Source organism: Lipotes vexillifer, unplaced genomic scaffold, assembly GCF_000442215.2.
Source record: "Lipotes vexillifer unplaced genomic scaffold, Lipotes_vexillifer_v1.1 scaffold811, whole genome shotgun sequence".
Classification (NCBI taxonomy): domain Eukaryota; kingdom Metazoa; phylum Chordata; class Mammalia; order Artiodactyla; family Lipotidae; genus Lipotes; species Lipotes vexillifer.
In genome coordinates, this window is record NW_006775554.1 from 2,193,599 (window position 1) to 2,212,962 (window position 19,364).

General features: G+C 39.5%; 1 protein-coding gene across 1 annotated transcript in view; it reads left to right on the forward strand.

The window, feature by feature from the left end:
* The first annotated feature begins 3,039 nt into the window (after positions 1-3,039).
* Positions 3,040-19,364, forward strand: part of TNRC6A (trinucleotide repeat containing adaptor 6A) — a 98,609-nt gene continuing 82,284 nt past the window's right edge. Inside the window, exons 1-2 of the mRNA XM_007449994.1 lie at positions 3,040-3,158; positions 3,533-3,580. Coding sequence (XP_007450056.1) covers positions 3,154-3,158; positions 3,533-3,580 — 53 coding nt within the window. The 5' untranslated portion in view covers positions 3,040-3,153. The remainder of the gene's footprint in view (positions 3,159-3,532; positions 3,581-19,364) is intronic.

Below are 19,364 nucleotides of genomic sequence, written 5' to 3' on the forward strand. Positions count from 1 at the left end.
GGGTGCTATTGGTATTTTGGTTCAGATACTCTCACGCTGCGGGGGAGTGGGGCTGTGCTGTGCACAGTAGGATGTTTAGCAGAATCCCTGGCCTCTACCCACTAGATACCAGTAGCATCCAGTTGTGACCATCAGAAACCAGAAATTGCTAAATCTTTGTGTGAGGGTTAGGGAGCCAAATTGCCCCAAATGAGAATCAATGATTTATTCAAACCTAAGAAAGTCTAATTTAAAAAAAAAAATCAGTTAATCTTAACAGCTGTGTAAATGTTGACAAATATTACATTGCTTTATGCTCTTGTGGAAAACTATTCATAAACCTGGTATGAAAGCATACTGTTCTATATATACATGTTCATTTTTTTAACTCCTAAAGAAATGCTGTAATATAATTTTTAATCCTTTAAGTAGAAAGAACAATAAAAGAAAACAAACCCAAATATATGCATGGATGAATCGAACTTAGGGATATGGCAAGAAAAGGAAAGTCACTAGCATTTATTTGGTGCCCCCTACATTTTACACTTTGTAAACCAGATTTAAAAAAATTTTTTTTTACATGTTCATTGTATAAAAATGAAAAAAAAAAAGCCAGATACATTAAAAGAAGGAAATTAAAAACTTAACTATATCATCAGTTAACATTTTGGTACATATGCTTTAGGACATTCTGTGCATCCATTCATTCCCTTATACATTAACTTATTACACATCTCCCTGACAGAGGACAGGAACTGGGCAGTCAAGGGAGGTTTTGTTTCTTTTTAATGGCAGAGATTTGGGCATGTTTTAAAGGCAATGAAAGTATCAAAGCAGTAGAAAGAGGAAAATGGGATGATCCCTAAAGTGAGGTTCCTGAGAAGGAATGGATTGCAAGCACAGAGTTGGAATCATCTTTAGATTAGCGGGGAGAAAGCGTTGTGAGGGACTTCCCTGGTGGTGCAGTGGTTAAGAATCCGCCTGCCAATGCAGGGGACACGGGTTTGAGCACTGGTCCGGGAAGATCCCACATGCTGCGGAGCAACTAAGCCCATGCACCACAACTACTGAGCCTGCGTGCCACAACTACTGAAGCTCATGTGACTAGAGCACGTGCTCTGCAACAAGAGAAGCCACCACAATGAGAAGCCTGTGCACGATAACGAAGAGTAGCCCCCGCTCTCAGAACTAGAGAAAGCCCGTGCAGCTACGAAGATCCAGTGCAGCCAAAAATAAAGAGAAAGCATTTTGAGAGGATGGAAGGAATACACACATATGCACACGAATATATGTATCTTATTGTATATACAGGTATGTATATTGCTGTATCTACCCGTAGGTATCTTGTATCTGCATGTAGGTATATGTTTTTACTTTGTGTACACATATGTAGCTTACTGTCTTCATATATAAGTATCTTACTGTATCTACATGCTTTCACAGTGTGAGCTACTTAGGAACTTGCTTTTTTAGTTATTCTATTGTAACCATTTTCCCTGTGCCATTACTCTTCCTCTCCAGCATTTTTATAGTATCCTAATGCATGCAGTAGTTCAGTTTTTTTTTTAATAGATCTTTACTGGAGTGTAATTGCTTCACAATATTGTGTTAGTTTCTGTTGCTCAACAAAGCAAATCAGTCATACGCATACACATGTCCCCATATCCCCTCCCTCTTGAGCCTCTCTCCCAACCTCTTTATCCCACCCCTCTAGGTCATAGCAAAGCACCGAGCCCATCTCCCTGTGCTATGCTGCTGCTTCCTAGCAGCCAACTATTTTACATTCAGTAGTGTATATATGTCGATGCTACTCTCACTTCACCCCAGCTTCGCCCTCCCACCCCATGTCCTCAAGTCCATTTTCTATGTCTACCTCTTTAATCCTGAACTAGGTTCATCAGTACCATTTTTTTTTAAGATTCCATATATATGCATTAGCATACGGTATTTGTTTTTCTCTTTCTGACTTACTCTGTATGACAGACTCTAGGTCCAACCACCTCACTACAAATAACTCAATTTTGTTTCTTTTTAAGGCTGAGTAATATTCCATTGTATATATGTGCCACATCTTCTTTATCCATTCATCTGTTGCTGAACATTTAGGTTGGTTCCATGTCCTGGCTATTGTAAACAGTGCTGCTATGAACAACCACTATGGAGAACACTATGGAGGGTCCTTAAAAAACTAAAAATAGAACTATCATATGACCCAGCAATCCCACTACTGGGCATATACCCTGAGAAAACCGTAATTCAAAAACAGACATTTACCACAAAGTTCATTGCAGCACTATTTACAGGAGTTCAGTTTTTAAAGCCATGTCGTAATGTTGGACATTTTGGCCGTTCACAATTTTTCACCACCATCAACGCAGGACTTAATATCACGATGGTGACATTATCTGTAGCTATCTAGGATTATTTTTGAACAGAAGTTCATGCAAGTGGAATTGCTGAGTCAAATGGTCTGCAAAATTCGAAGGATAAAAATCGCTTTTAAACCTGTCATCCTCAGGTATGCATTCTTATCTGAGGAGGAAACAGAGAAGCAGAGAGGTTAAATAATTGGCCCAAGGTAAAAAAATAACTAGAAGTGGCGGATTTCAAAAGCAGCGCGGAATCATCATGCTGCGGCTGGGGTAGAATTTGCGGTTTAGGCGATTTTTTTTTTTCTGCTGTGTTTTGGTGGGGGAGGGGCCGGGCAGCAGGGAAGGAAACTTGTGTCGCAGCAAAGGAGAGGGACTCAAGTCAGAATCCGAGGCGGCCGTGCCAAGAAAGGCTAGGCTCGGAGTTCGGCGGGGCCCCCTGCCGCTGTACGGGGCGCTTCGGAGGCTGTGATCCCCCCACCCACCCAGGGAGGTGCAGCCGGGGGCCGCGCCGCGCCGGGGTGGTTGCCAAGGGCCTACCCAGTCTGCGGCTCTAGTTGCTAGGGCCTCCATCTTGAGGCCGGTGGCCGCGGCACCCCCGGAAGGGGTTGCCGAGTGGGGCATTCACTTCCGGTTTGGGGCCTGCAGCGGTGGCGGCGGCGGCGGCGGCGGCGGCGGCGGCAGCGGGTCGGTGTAGAAAATGGCGCTGGTGCAGCGGCTCGGGCTTCTCCCCGCGGCGCTACGGAGGGCTTGAGGCTCGCGAGCCTCACTCGCCGCGCCCCACTTGCTCGTGCACTTTACACACATGAGGTGAGTGGGGCGGGGGCCTCCCTCAGGGCGGGAGGAGCCTCGGGCGCTGCCGCAGGGCCCACGACTGCGGGCTGCAGCGGCGGCGCCGGGCGTCCCCGAGACCTCGGGCCTCGGCGCGAGGGAAACCGGCCGCGCTGTTGCGGAGGCCGGACGGGAGGCCCGGAGGGGCTGCGCTGCGCGGCTGGGGCCAGGCCGGGGGCTGCGGCTCGCTCGCGCCGCCTGACCGCAGTCTGGGTTGCAGCCCCGCAGCTTTGTGAGCCCCCCCGGGCTCCCCTCCCCCTCCCCCTCCCCATCCGGCCCCGGCGCGAGCCTCTGCAGCAGCAGCTCCGTTTTCATGCGCATCTCTCTCTCTCCCTTTTTCTTTTCTGTTCCAGAGAATTGGAAGCTAAAGCTACCAAAGACGCAGAAAGAAATCTTAGCAGGTAAGATGGGCGAGCTTACCGCCTCTCGACCTATTAATCTTGTATTTCCACTCTGGCTCGCCCTTGCTGGGTTTAGAAGTTACCCGGTGTCATTTTCTTTCGCACGCAGGGAGCAGACACGGAGAAGAGGCCGGAGGGAATACTGTATGGAGGGATTGCGGGGAGATGCGTAATTACGCGTGTGTTCCTTTCTTTGGGGGTGGGGGGAACACAGCGAAAAGCAATTCTTGTAAACTTAGTTAAAGCATTCTCACCCTTTTAGAATTTAATTAGGGGACTTGTGCATTAATTACTATTGTAAATGGTTGCAGGCATTGTGTGACTCATGATTGAGGCGGCCCTTATGGCGGGCTGTCAAACTGTTTTGGCCTCCCCGTTATTACTTTGAAACTCAAATTGTTGCCTTTATAAAAAGATAATATGTGTTCGCATTTTTTTTTTTCTACACATTGTAGTCAGGCGGATTCTGTTGCACTGGAAACAGTGTTGCCCTTGAACTTTACCAAGCATAAACTGCGTTTTGTTTTCTTTTGAAAATGCATTTATATCTACGTTCGGTGTGTGCTCTTTTTATCAGCTGGTAAAATAATTAAAAATCTGTTCCCAGTAAGTGGTTCTCATTCCTCTTGGACCCGAGTGCTTTTGCACTGGTAATTTAAATCATCACCACAAAGGGGTTTTTTGGTTTTTTTAAACGATGCCTTTATGGAAATGTTGAGCTTTATTGAGCTGTAATTGCTTAAGCATCAGGGCATTGCACCGTATTTAACTCTTTTTCACATTCATTTTCTGTCTTACCTTTCTTATTCGCCGTTTTCTTTTGCATCGTATTGGGACACTCAGAGAAACTTCTAGATTAACCTAATCATTGAGCAGCTTTCTTTCACTTGAACAGAATTAAATAAAATTTCTCTATCTCAGGTCTTAATGTAGTTTGTGCTTGGTGATTATAAGTTTTATGTTTGTGTTGAGGTTCTTAATTAACATTCACAGTTCAAATCATCTGAATATTTTTCAGCATATGGAATCATTTCAAACTGCTAGTCTTTTGAGTTTTACAGATATTAATTTGTTAAAGTGATCATTAAAAGAATCTGTTCAGTCGGTGAAGCATGGACGTCATCGTCTTACCAAATAAGAGATCTTCTGTTATTCAAAAAAATTACAGGATCATTTAAAGGAAGTTAAACCCGATGTCACTGACTAAATAACTGTTGGATATTTAAATAAGTTTTGTCAAAAGCTATTAAAGAAATGTTAAGATATGAAACCGTTAAATAGAACAGGTTGAATTTTTAAGGTGTAATGTCAGAAAGGAGCTTGGAGGTATCAGTCTGCTTCTCTTTCTTTTTTTGCTTTGTCAGGTAACTATATCAGTGTAATTCCTATGGAGGTTTTCTGGGACTATAAATTAAAAATTGTCTCCACCACAGGTATAATTTTTACATGCTATTACAGTTGGATGGAACTTGGGAGTCTCTGTATCATCTATGTATGAGAGTCTGAATCCCAGCTTTGGCACTTACAGTATGACCTTGACTCTTGGCAAATCACTTAGCCTCTCTGTTCCTAATCTATAAAACAAGAGGTTTGGGCCAGCTAGTTGCTAAGGTCTGTTAGGTCCCTAGGGTTTTATAAAAAGGAGTCAAGTGTTGTCCCTGGCCACAGAGAGCATGTGCAGTCTAGGAGGAGGACTGTCATGGGTACATAAATAACTAATACAAGGTAGATGATGTAAGAGTCAAAAGAAGATACCATTCCATTCATATACTTAAGGCTCTTCAGTTGGTCAGAAGGAATGAAAAGGAAAAACAGCAGGGTACTGTGTACTAAGGACCTTGTGAGAGGGGTACATTTCCTAAAGGTTAAAAGTTTCCTGAGGAGGGAGAGAGATGATTAGGTGGGTAAATGCTTCCTTTCAACTCCATCCTTAGCTCTGTGCTTCCTTTTTCACAAATAAGGAGAGTATGTCTTTACCCATTTGTGCTCTCCCCAGGAAGGCATTATCCTATATTCATTCAGTAAACATTTCTTGAGCATCTTATATGTTCCAAATGGAAGACTAGGCACTAGGGAGGGGAAGAATGGAAGTAGCTGAATTTACTGAGTGTTTTTTCTGTCTGCCTGGCACACTTTTCTGAAGGTCTTATATTGACTCATCTGATCCTGGAACACTGTGAGGTAGGTACTTTTACTGTTCCTGTTTTATAGGTGAAAACTTTGATGCACAAAGAGGTTAAGTAGCTTTCAGGAGGCCACACCACTGGTGTGCTTTGGACTGTATTGTGTTGCTTCACAAGAGGCATGGTTCTTCACCTTGAAAAATTTGAAAAAATCTTTGGGGAGGCACAACCCACACATACAAGCAACACTTCTAGATGAGAATTTCTCAACCTGGGCACTGTTGACATTTTGACCAGATTATTTATTAGTGTGAATTCTGCCCTGTGCATTGTGGGATGTTCAGCAGCATCTGCCAGAAATACTCAGATGTGGCAATCAAAAATGTCTTCAGATACTGCCAGAGGTCCCCTGGAGGGCAGAGTCACCCACATGTTTCACGAAGATAACCAAACATTTGGATTTTTAACGTTAAATCTTTAAATGTTAAATACCTTTTAATACCATGGAACTCCAAATTCCCATTGTGTAGACCCCCTGTTTGGAAACTCTAGTCTCTGTATGAATGACAAAGTTATATTGCCATTCTCCCTTCCCTCTGCTAAACTGCAAACCCTCAAGACAGGATGCCAGGTAGCCCGTGCCAGTTAAACAAAATTGGCACAATAGATAAGTTTAGTTGCCCACACAAGGTAAACTATCTAATTTACTGTTGGCCATTAAGATTGTCACTTTTTGTCGGTATCCTGGGCATTCAAAAGAGAACTATAATATCTAGATGTGTGAGATCGCCATTGGAACTAAATTTTAAAGAATGGAATCTGTTTTGAAAGGCAGAGAAAAAGACACTGTAGGAACAACAGCAGAAATGAAGGCACAAAATGCAGAAAGTACAGGGAATTTTGAAATAGCAGTAAGTAGTTCAGTTGGATTGGTGTATAAGGGTGGGGGCAGGTGTAGAGTTTCTTGAATATCAAGTTGAGGGCTTTTTGCATAAATCTTACATCGTGGGAAGCTACTATGTGCTTTTAGGTAGGGTGGTGATAGGATAGAAAAATGATAACTAGTGATCTGGGCAAGAGGTGTGATGAAGACCTGAATTAAAATGGTAGTAGAAAAGAGGGGAGAGTGTGAGATACTAAAGATGTGGAATATGGGATTTGGCAGCTACTTAGTCTGTGATTAGTTGTGAGAGGAGTAAATACACGGGGTCTCTATCTTGGCTGAATGGGAGATTGACCCAGCCTCTGAACAGAATAGATGTGAGAACAGAAATAGGAGTTTGGAGAGATAAGATGGTAAGTTACAGTTTATAGTTGTAAAAAATCTCTTGTAACTCAACTTATCTAACTTAAAAAATATATATATATATCCAAAGTGATAGAATCATTGGATATTTAGATCTGGACCATGATCCCAGCCAATATTCTGATCCCTTCATTTTACAGATGAGAAAGCTATGGTCAAGGTTATAGTCTCTAACAAGTGACAGAGCTGGGATTCAAACAGGCCTTTTGACTCTCACTATAGGGTTCTTACAGCTAGGCAGCATTTTATTTTGTATTGCACAATAGAAAAAAGATAACTTTGATTTCTCTTTTCTTTCTGAAAATGTGAGAACAATTCCCTCAATATATTTCGTGACCATTTTACTAATTTACTATATATAATGTAGGGTGTGTTGTCTAAAGTAGAACTACATGCTTCATGTTATGCTGATTTTTTTTCTCCCTAAACCAACCATTAAATGTCATCAAGAGAAGTCGTTAAAGGTACTATGTACCATATAATGTAGCATCTAAACTGGAACGTTTTTATCTTAGACACCTTTACTTGGGACATGCTAACTAAGAAAAGACTAGGGACAGCAGGAGTAAACCAGAGCATCAGGTCTTCCTAGATAAGGTGGACCCTGCTCTTGGCATTCACCAAACTTTATCTGGGGAAAAAAAAAATCATCTTCTGATTTTGTTAAGCTTTTCTGTTGCTTTCCTGTGCTGTAGTTTGTAGGCCAGCAATTTCATATTAGTAGGTTTCTTTCTAGCTTTATTTGGCAGCTATGTGGTATATCAATTGGTAGAATAAATGAATCACAAACTGTAAACTTAATTTTAAAATGTGTAACAACCCTCTGGAAGTTTTAAATATAAACATCATTAAAAAATCTGAGTACCATTCTGTAACTTGTGAGTTTTGGCATCTGAAGTAAGTGTGCAAGTATAAAATACAGTCCTTTACAGTTCTGTTTTTTGACAACCTCAGAAGTATTGACCATAATTGGAAAGACTAAAATAGATATGGCTGTATATATTCTTGTCAGACTGACTTATGACGTCTGTCACTCAAAATTCAGAAAATGTCCTCTCGTTTAAAAAATTTAAAAAATCATTCTGATCTTCAGCAAAGTAGCAAGAATAGTGCAATGAACACCTGTATCTCCACCTAGGTTTACCAGTTACTAATATTTTGCCAAATCTGTTTTATCATGCCCTCTCACCCCTAAATAAGATAATATGTATCTCCCAGGAACAAGGGCATTCTACATAACAGCAATCAAATTATCACAGTCGGGGAAGTTTAACTTTGTTACAGTACTATTTGGTCCATATTCAAATTTTCCCAGTTGTCCTCATAATGTCTTTTATTTATTTTTGGACATTTTTTGGGGGGGGGGTCGGGTAGCTATTTAATTTTTTTTAAATTTATTTTATTTTTGGCTGCGTTGGGTCTTGGTTGTTGCGCGCAGGCTTTCTTTAGTTGCGGTGAGCCAGGGCTACTCTTCGTTGCGGTGCGCGGGCTTCTCATCACGGTGGCTTCTCTTGTTGCGGAGCACGGGCTCTAGGCGCGCGGGCTTCAGTAGTTGTGGCGCACAGGCTTAGTTGCTCTGCAGCATGTGGGATCTTCCCAGACCAGGGCTCGAACCCGTGTCCCCTGCCTTGGCAGGCGGATTCTTAACCACTGCGCCACCAGGAAAACCCCTGATAGTATCTTTTAAAATGTAGTTTGTTCTTTTCTCTCAGTTCCTTAATCCAGGGTTGCCTTTAGTCATCTGTAATTTCCTTCCATCAGGAGCAGTTCCTTATGCATTTCTTCCTCTTTCATGACATGGACATTTTGGAATAGTCCAGACTAGTTGTTTTTGCAGGCTTCAGTTTGGATTTGTCTGGTTGTTTCTGTATGATTAGATTCAGGTTAAACCTTGTTGGCAGGAATATCACATAGGTGATGTGTTTGTTCTTAGTGCATCACATCAGGCTCTCGCCCTGACCCCTTTGAAGGAAGTTAGCTAAAAGTTTACCCAGTACTTTTACCTTTACACTAGCTCAGTGCTTCTTTCATTTTAGGATATGACAAACAATTCGTTGAAACTGAGGTATAATTTTAAATAGTTGAGGTTACAGTAATTACAAGTCTTTTTTAAATTGCCCAACTATAATGATTGCAGCTTTTTTGAAGGGTTATTCTGAAGGTAGCTCTTCTATTGTTAGACATAAAAGTTGCGTGTTTTTGGCTTTCACCAGTAGTAAACTGAACCGTGGTAAGAAAATGAAACATAGGACTGTGCTTGTGATATGCATTCTTCAAAAGAATACCCCAATGAAGTTAGAGTGGCATTGTGCCACCAGAACAGGGTTTCTCATCCTGGATTCCACAGAGGGACCACAGGTGGTATGAGGTAGTTTGAAAAACTGAATGTGTGCATTAAAAAAAAAAAAAGATGATCCTCAGCATTTATCAGATTTCAAAGGCTCATGGCTCCGCAAATATTAAGAAACATTGTGTTATAGGGGGGATGTTAGAGGAGCTGAATAATGTCAGTAAAAGGGAGATTTTAAGATTTAAAAGAGAGAAAGTAACATTCAACTAAGGCATAGTTTCTCTCAAAAAAAAACAAACCCAAAAGACCAACATGAAAATACAGTTGTCCTCAGTATCTGAGGGGTATTGGTTCCAGAACCCACACCACAGCCCATAGCAAAATCCAAGGATGCTTGAATCACTTATATAAAGTGGTATAGTATTTGCATATAACCTGTACACATTCGCCTGTGTACTTTAAATCGTCTTTAGTTTACTTATAATACCTGATACAATGTAAATACTATGTAAATAGTTGTAAATACAATGTAAATGTTATGTGAACAGTTACCCATGTATGGCAAATTCAGGTTATGCTTTTTGGAACTTTCTGGAATTTTTTTGGATCCTTGGTTGATTGAATCTGTGGATTTGGAACCCGGGATATGGAGGGCCAACTGTATAGTTTAAATGTCATATTAAGGTGGTCTTACTTTTAAAATGAATTGCATACTCTGTGTGAGCTGGTTGTGAAGCAGAAATCCTAGCGTTTCTACTCTTGTAACTAGGGAAAAGCATTTTGAATTTTAGGCAGTAGTATGTTGTGTGACCGTGACTCAGCTGACTTCCCGTTTCAGATGGAATGTTCAAAACAGATTGAAACTTGGTTAAGGAATTTTATACTTTGAACCTTACAAGATATTTTCTGCAAACAGCAATTGATTGGATTTTGTATAATAATAAACAGGATTAAACCAAGTCACTTGTTTTGCTATTCTTACTAGTGGTTTTGAGTCAGCCAGGATTTATTGAACAGCTTGCTGCAGTGATATTGAATATTTTCATAATTTTGACATCTGTGTTTTGTTGACTTGGGTCCCTTCTTTCTCTTATTCTTTTGGAGGAGCCCCCTAAAACACAAGGAAATAGTGCTGTGTGGTGTGAAATATGCACTAATTTAAAATGTATTTTTAAGCATTACTTTGATAATTGACCATACAAAGGCTGTCAGAGAAATATGTTTTACTTAATATTCTTCTTGTGAATCCCTAGGTGATGTGAGACATATAAGTGAGAATCTTACCATGTAAAAATAGAAAGGGGTTCACTCTTTTAAAGTACATGATTCAGTGGTTTAGTATATTTACAGAATTGTGCAGTCATCACAACTACCTAATTACAGAACATTTTTTTATCCCACCCGCCCCCCAAAAAAAACCCATACCTGTTAGCAATCACTCCCCATTCCCTCCATCCCCTGGCAACCACTAATCTGTACTCTGTATGGATTTGCCTATTCTGGAAATTTCATATAAATAGAATCGTATAATATGTGGCCTTTTGTCTTGCTTGTTTCACTTAGCATGTTTTCACGGTTCATACATGTTGTAGCACGTACTTAATTCTTTTTATGGGCAAAAAATATTCCATTGTATAGCTGTACCACATTTTGTTTATCCATTCATCAGTTGATGGGCGTTAAGGTTGCTTTCACTTTTGGGCTATTATGAATAGTGATACTGTGAGCATTCATGTGCAAGAGTTTGTGTGGACGTACATTTTCGGTTCTCCTGGGTATGTACTTTGGGGTGGAATTGCTGGGCATATGGTAATTCTATATTTAACTTTCTGAGGAACTGCCAAACTATTTCCAAAGCAGCTGCATCCATTTTACACTTCCACCAGCGGTGTGTGAGTATTCCATTTTCTCCACATCCTCACCCACACTTGTTATTGTTCTTTTTGATTATAGTCATTTTAGTGGATGTGAAGTGATATCTTATTGTGGTTTTGATTTGCATTTCCCTAATGACTGATAATACTGAGCATCCTTTGACGTGCTTACTGGCCATTTGTGTGTTTGATTTGGAGAAATGTCTATTCACATCCTCTGCCCATTTTACAGTTGGTTATATTTTTATTGTTGAGTTGTAAGAGTTCTTTATATGTTCTAGATACAAGTCCTTTATTAGATACATGATTTACAAATATTTTCTCCTTTGGGTTGCCTTTTCACTTTCTTGATGTCCTTTGAAGCACAAAAATTTAAAATTTTGGTTTGGCCAATTTGCTGCCTTAACCATTTTTGAGTGTACATTTCAGTGAAATTAAGCACATTCACAATGTTGTGCAACTGTCACTACCAGTGACTCTTTGCATCTTGCAAAACTGAGACTCTGTACCTATTAAACAATAACTCCCCATTCTCTCCTCCCCTCTACCCTTGGGAACCACCATTCTACTTTTTGTCTCTATGAATTTGACTGTTATAGGAACCTCTTGAGTGGTTCCTAGAGCCACTCGTAATATTTGTCCTTTTGTGACTGGCTTATTTCACTTAGCATAATGTTCTCAAGGTTCATACATGTTTTAGAGCATTAGCCAATTGATTTTTGTATGTTGATCCTGTATCCTGCAGCTGTGCTGAACCCGTTTTGTGTGTGTGTGTGTGTGTGTGTGTGTGTATTCCTTAGGACTTATATATAAGTCTTGGTGCCTTTTGTTTCTTTTTCTTGCCTAATTTTCCTGACCAGAACCTATAGTAAAATGTTGAATAGGAATGGCAAGAGTGAACATCCTTGTCTTGTTTCTAATCTTAGAGGAAGAGCATTCAGTCTCAACCATTAAGTATAATGTGAACTGTGGGCTTTCTGTAGATGGCCTTTATCAAATTAAGGAAGTTTCCTTCTCTTCCTAGTTTGAATGTTTTTGTCTTGTCATGAAAGGGTGTTGGATTTTGTCAGATGCTTTTTCTGTGTCTGTTGAGGTCACGTTGGTTTATCCTTTGTTCCATTAATGTTGTATTACATTGATTTTCATATGTTAAACCAACTTTGCATTCCTGGGATAAATCCCTCTTGGGCAAGGCATATAGTCCTTATTATATGTTGCTAGATTCAATTTATTAGTCTTCTGTTAAGGATTTTTGAGTCTGTGGTCACAAGGGTTATTGATCTGTAGTTTTCCTTTCTTGTGATATCTTTGTCTTTTGGTACCAGGTATGGTCTGGTTTGGAATCTAGAATTTGGGGTCTTGAGCTGTTTGGTTTGGCATCTACCTCATTCTGCATTGTGCATTAATAATTGTTTTTATATATCCAGTTCCATTTTTTCTTTTTAATTTTTTCCCACTTTATTAAGGTATGATTAACAAAATTAATTCCATTTTCTTTTTCCCTCCAGCAGTTAGTGCATTGCCCGTGTATATGTGTGTGTTTTATTGAGATATAATTGACATCTAACTTTGTGCAAGTTTAAGGTGTACATCTTGCTGATTTGAAATATTTATGTGCATGTTTACCCTTGAACAACATGGGTTTGAACTGTGTGGATTTTTGTATGTAGATTTTTTTTCCCCCCCACTAAATACATATTACGGTACTACACGATCTGTGATTGGTTGAATCAGTAGATGTGGAACTGTGGGTTTGGAGGGCCAACTGTAAAGTTATATGCAGATTTTTGACTGCATGTGGTCAGTGCCTCTAACACCTGCATTGTTCAAGGGTCTACAGTATTACAATATGATTACCACTGAAGCGTTAGCTAACACCTCTATCATGTCACATGATTATCATTTCTTTTTCGTGGTGAGAACATTTAAAATCCAGTCTCTGAGCAACTTTGAAGCATATAACATAGTATAGTTGACTGTAATCACTATTCTGTACATTAGATTTCCAGAACTTATTCTCCTTAGTTTCAGGGGTTGCAGGTTTGTACTATTTAACAACATCTCCTCAATTCTCCTATCCCCCAGCCCCTGCAAGTTCAGGTTTTTTAGAGTCCACATATAAGTGATAATCATATAGTATTTGTCCTTCTCTCTCTGACTTATTTTACTCAGCATGATGCCCTTAAGGTTCATCCGTGGTGTTGCAAATGGCAGAATTTTCTTCTTTCTCGAGGCTGAATATGATTCCCTTGTATGTGTATACAACACCTTCTTCATTCATTGATGGACACTCAGGTTGTTTCTATATCTTGTGAATAATGCTGCAGTAAACATGGGAGTGCAGATATCTTTTTGATATCCTGTTTTCATTTCTCTTGGATATATACCCAGAAGTGGGATTGCTGGGCCATTAGTAGTTGTATTTTTAGTTTTTTAAGGAACCTCCGTACTGTTTTCCATAGTGGCTGCACCAATTTACATTCCCACCAACAGTGCACAAAGGTTCCCTTTTCTCCATGTCCTCACCAACACTTGTTACACTTGTTACCTCCTGTCTTCTTGATGACAGCCATTCTAAGAGGTGTGTCAATTCCATTTTCTACTGTATGCTCTCCTTTCTTTGGTCGCAATCTTCTTTGTGTCCTAACGTTAGTTTAGTGCCATATTTTGTACCTAGTTTCTTATAGCTAATGTTTAGTGTACACTTACGTGCATCTCTTAAGCACTTCCTCTGCATTACCTAATTTAATCTTCACAACAACCCTCTGAGGGAGGTACAGTTTAAGACCTCTTGTAAACAAGGAGACGGAGGCTTTAGAGAAATTAAACAAGTTGCTTACACAAGTCGGTAGTGGGGTTGAGATTTAAGCCCACATCTCTTCGGGATCAGAGCCAGAGCTCTTAACCTCATGCTGTGCTGCCCAGGAAATGCTTGTTTGAATAGATTGGATTTAAACTGGTCCTTAAAGAAGTAGAATGTGGGTAGAAGAGAGTGAAAAGAGTGCATGTTTGGTGGTGGATGGGGTTAGAGTGTTAGTAACAGCAGGGAAGAAGGAATTGGTATTTAAGTTGGAGTACTAATATAAGTAGAACTGCTTTTTGTCCCCAGAACAGTAATTAGTTCTATTTGGAATAGTGAGATTAACATCTGAAATAATTAGAAAATGAGCATTGTTTAATTAGAGGTCAAGGGTGAGTTTTATATGAGTTGGAAAGAATTATGAAGGAGCTAGTAATTGTTAAGCCTCAAAAGAGGAGTAGATTTAGGAGAGTAGTTTAGCAAACCAGATTTGGGGTCAGCCTTTACCATTGTCTTATACTGTACAGGTCACTTAGAACTTCCAGTCCTTGGTTTTCTTTTAGCGTCAAATGGGAATAACATAAATTCTGTGTTTTGGCATTGTGGTTCAAAATGGATGATCTCTTCAGAGCACCTTGTAAACTGTACAGTGCTCCTGTTGCTACGGTGGGGGTTTCAGTTCTTTTAAAATTGTAATATCACTATCCTCGACCTGCGCTTTTTAATTTGAAAATAATTTCAGTCCAAGAGAAATTTTACAAGAATAGACAAAAAATTCCTGAATAGCCTCCATCTGTGTTCCTCAAATGGTGATATTTAACCACCTTTGCTTTCTCATTCTCTTTTTACATACATAATGGTTTTTTTCCTGAACCATTTGAGAGTAACTTAGAGACATGAGATCCCTTTACCCCTAAAAATTTAAATATTTATTTCCTAACATACTCAGCCATAAAAAAAAGAATGAAATAATGCCATTTGCAGCAACATGTGTGGACCTATGTTGCTGCAAACATAGATTATCATACTAAGTGAAGTAAGTCTGAGAAAGACAAACATTATATGATATCGCTTATATATGTAATCTAAAAAAATAATACACATCAAGTCACTTACAAAAAAAACAGACTCAGACATAGAAAACAAACCTATGGTTACTGAAGGAGAGGGGAGCGAGGGATAAATTAGGGATTTGGGATTAGCAGATACACACTACTGTATATAAAATAAACAACAAGGACCTGCTGTATAGCACAGGGAACTATATTCAATATCTTATAGTAACCTATAATGGAAAAGAATCTGAAAAAATATATGTGTGTGTTTGTGTATAACCTGAATCACTGCTGGACACCTGAAACATTGTAAATCAACTATATTTCAATTTAAAAATAAAATAAATATTTCCTAAATTCAAAGACATTTTCTTAGTAACTACAGTGCCATTATCAAAATTGGAGAAGTATTATTCAGTACAATCTTAATAGCAAATCTGCAGAGCTTACTCACATTTTGCCAGTTGTCTCAGTAATAACTTTTAGAGCAAATTAAAAAAAAAAACTTCTTTCTGGTCAGAGATTCGATCTAGGATGCAGGCTGCATTTAGTTTTCAAGTTTGTTTAGTCACCAGTATTCTGGAACAGTTTCTCAGTCTTCTCAGTCTGTCTTTGTTTTTGAAGACCTTGATATTTTTTAAAGAGTACAGGTTAGTTATTCGGTAGAATGTCCCTCAATCTATATTTGTCTGATGTTTCCTCTTAATTAGATTTACATTATGTGTTTTTGGCAGGAATAGCACAGGACTGATGTTGTTTTGCTTATTACCTCATATAAGGAGGTGCATCATGTCCATTTATCTCATTATTGGCGATGGTAACTTAAACTGCTTGGGTAAGTTGAATACCAACTACCTGGTATATGTCAGGTTTCACCACGGTAAAGTTAGTACTTTCTCTTTGTAATTAATAATTATATTGTTGGGAGTACTTTGAAACTATGTAAATATATTATTTCTCATCAAGATTCTTGCCTGAGTCAATGGATTGCTAAATGGTGATTTTCTAAGTCCATTATTTTTGCTACATTAGTTGACATTCTACTGTATGATCTGTCCCTTTACCCAGTTAATCCATTCATTCATTTATTGATATTAGTAGGGACTCATGGATTCTTCATTTATTCAGTGGGTTGTAATCCTTCACTAGCATTATTTTATTGCTTAGTTTATGAGGCCAGTAGAAGCCCCCTTCAAGCTCAACCTCCTACTTTTTGAGGAGACCCAGACTATGTATCATCTGTATCTTCACTGCTACCTCATCATATCCTATTTTCTTATTTTCTCTTCATTCTTAAGAGGAAGATAAGCTGACTTCACTACCGCCTATGCTTCACTACCTGCCTGTGCTTTATGGTTCAAAATCAAATGCTATCTAGAAATACAGTGTTGCTGCCGTCCTGTCTTTTGTCCTCTTTTCTCCACATATTTCTATCACAAATAGGTTTTTTTATTAGTTTCTGTATGTGTGTGCTTCTAGAATTCCTTTACGCAAATACAAGCACATGGGGGATATATATTCCTATCTCTTCCCCACTTTTAACACAAAAGATAGTATACTGAACCTTAGTTTTTTCCCCAGTTAACTATATACCTTTCAGATCCTTTCATATCAGAATATGGAGGCCTTCCTTATCTGTTTTACAGCAGTGTAGTTATTCCATTTTATGGATGTATCAGTTTTATTTAACTACTTTAGCGTTTGCAGGTATAAACTACCTGTGACTGTAAACAAGCTTCTCTTGTGTTACCCCATCTATTATCACCCTCTCTGATACCTTTATTCCTTAACCCCTTTTCTGTTTCCAAATAAGCACTAGTCTTCCCTATTTAAAAAAAAAAAAAAACTTCAGTTTTATCCTGGTTTTTTTTTTTTTTCATATCATGGCTAAATTTTTGAAAATCTGATCATGCTTAACCTCTTTTGCAGCAGTTTGGTTTCCATCTTTACTGTCTGGTGAAATTATAGCTTTGAAGGTTACCAGTGACTTCCTGTTGTGGTGCTAGACTGGCTTTGGTGATTAATTTAGGCATAGGAGGACAAGAAGGAGGAAAAAAGAAGAGGCTGACAAGCAGATAGGAAAAGGAGAAGCAGGAAGGCTGGGAGAAAACAATAAATTGTAAGGGAAAAAGTAGGTGAACAACATTTTTTGGCAGAAGATGTGAAATTATTTTCAAAACTAGCTTGTAACATACAGTTGGTTTCTGTGTGAAGGTGAGCTGGCTTATGGTAAGTTGTGACTGATAGGCTAGTTGGGCCCTATGGAAAGTAGCCCCCTATTTTCTATAATCATTTCTAACTGTAGAGCCTCCATTAAAAATTTTTTGCTTTCTACAATCTGCAGTTGTCATTAACTTGTCTCTCTTTTGTCGTTCTTATTTTTATATATATATATATATATATATATATTTTTTTTTTTGTGGTACGTGGGCCTCTCACTGCTGTGGCCTCTCCCGTTGCGGAGCACAGGCTCTGGACGCGCAGGCCCAGTGGCCATGGCCCACGGGCCCAGCCGCTCTTGCGGAGCACAGGCTCCGGACACGCAGGCTCAGCGGCCATGGCTCACAGGCCCAGCCGCTCCGCGGAATGTGGGATCTTTCCCGGACCGGGGAACAAACCCGCACCCCCTGCATCGGCAGGCGGACTCTCAACCACTGCGTCACAAGGGAAGCCCCATTCTTATTAATACTGTCAACTATTCCAATTTCTTGTGATTATCTTGGATTTATTCTTTGCTATTCATTTCCACTTGCCACCATCATGGTTCAGGACATAGCACTTTTACTTGGATTACTCCAACAGTCTTCTCACCCTATTGAGCAAATTTATTTCCTACTTTTACCCAGTGCTTTTCCTCCCTTTTCTATCCCAGTCAACACTGGACCCTGAAATTGCCATGCTAACAGTTCTCCATGCTTTGCTGGTGTCCATGCCCTTTTGTGCTCCCTTGCTTGAAAAAGCCCACCTCTCTTTAGAAATCCTGCCTCTTCTTTAAGACCCAGATCAACTTCTTACTGCTCCATGAAGCTTTGCTTAGCTGCAACAGCTCATATGCATGTCTTATTTTCCTGAACTTGCTTATGGCCTCTACCAAATGATTTCTTGTTTCCATATTGCGGGTGTGTTCAGTTGTTGTTCCTACAAAATTGTAGTTTAAAACCATGTATTCTACTTGGGTTCTCCCAGTACACAGCAGACTGCTTGACTTTAGGAATCCCCAGGCACATTCTTATTGATTTATTGATTAAACATTTTGTAGGTTATTATTAAATGATTTTGGATACAGAGAGTCAGATCATCCAGGTACCTTGAGGGTCTGCTTCCTTGCTATCCTGTGGATGTGTACTTTTTTTAATGGGATTTTGTTTTTGTTTTTTTAACAAATGATATACTGATCTGGACCGTGACATTTTTTCAGCTCAGCAGTGTATCTTAGAGATCTTTTCTGTAAGGCCACATTTGTTGGGGGGGGGTTCCCCAAGACCACCCTCGGGTTTGATGATTCACTAGGAAGGCTCACAGGATTCAGCATATAGTCATACTCATGGCTGTGAATCATTACAGTGAAAGTATACAAAGCAAAATCCGTAAAGGGAAAAGGCACATTGGACAAAATCCAGAGGAAACTAGGTAGGTATAAGCTCCCAAGATTTCTGTCCCTGTGATGTCACACAGGATGTGCTTAATTTCTCTAGCATAAAATTATGATAACATATGTAAACTGTCTACCAGGAAAGCTCGTTAGAAATTCAGTGCCTAGGGGTTTTTTTAGGGGCTGGTTATGTAGGTACCCTCTGCCTAACGTGTACCAAAATTCCCAACTGCCATAAAAAAAGTAGGCTTTCAGCAAAACTGTACTGTTTGTACTAAGCTTACCCATCAGTTAGGGATTGGTGGGAACCTCCCTGAAATCCAAGTTCCTTGACACCAGCCAGTGGCCAACCTTGCAGTCCTTTCTTAGGATCACAGTCTCAAACCTGCTGTGTTAATAACTCCTTTCTGCACACCATGGAAATCTATAACTCCCCTCCTTTTTTTTTTTTTTTAAACTAATGCGTAGTATTTCATGGTATGAGTACATTATGATTTGTTTAATTTTTCCCTATTGATTGGCTTGTAGGCTGTTATTTCGCAGTATCTATTTTTGTACATTTCCTTTTGTAGAGGCTTAGATTGAAATTGATGGGTCATAAACAGAGTGACATTTAAAAGTTTAATATTGATAGATATTTCTAAGTTGCTCACCAGAGGTCCTTGCTAGTCCATATCCAACAGCAGTTTACAGGAGTATCCTTTGGAAGTGATTGCTTTTAATCATACTCTTGTTGGGAATGTA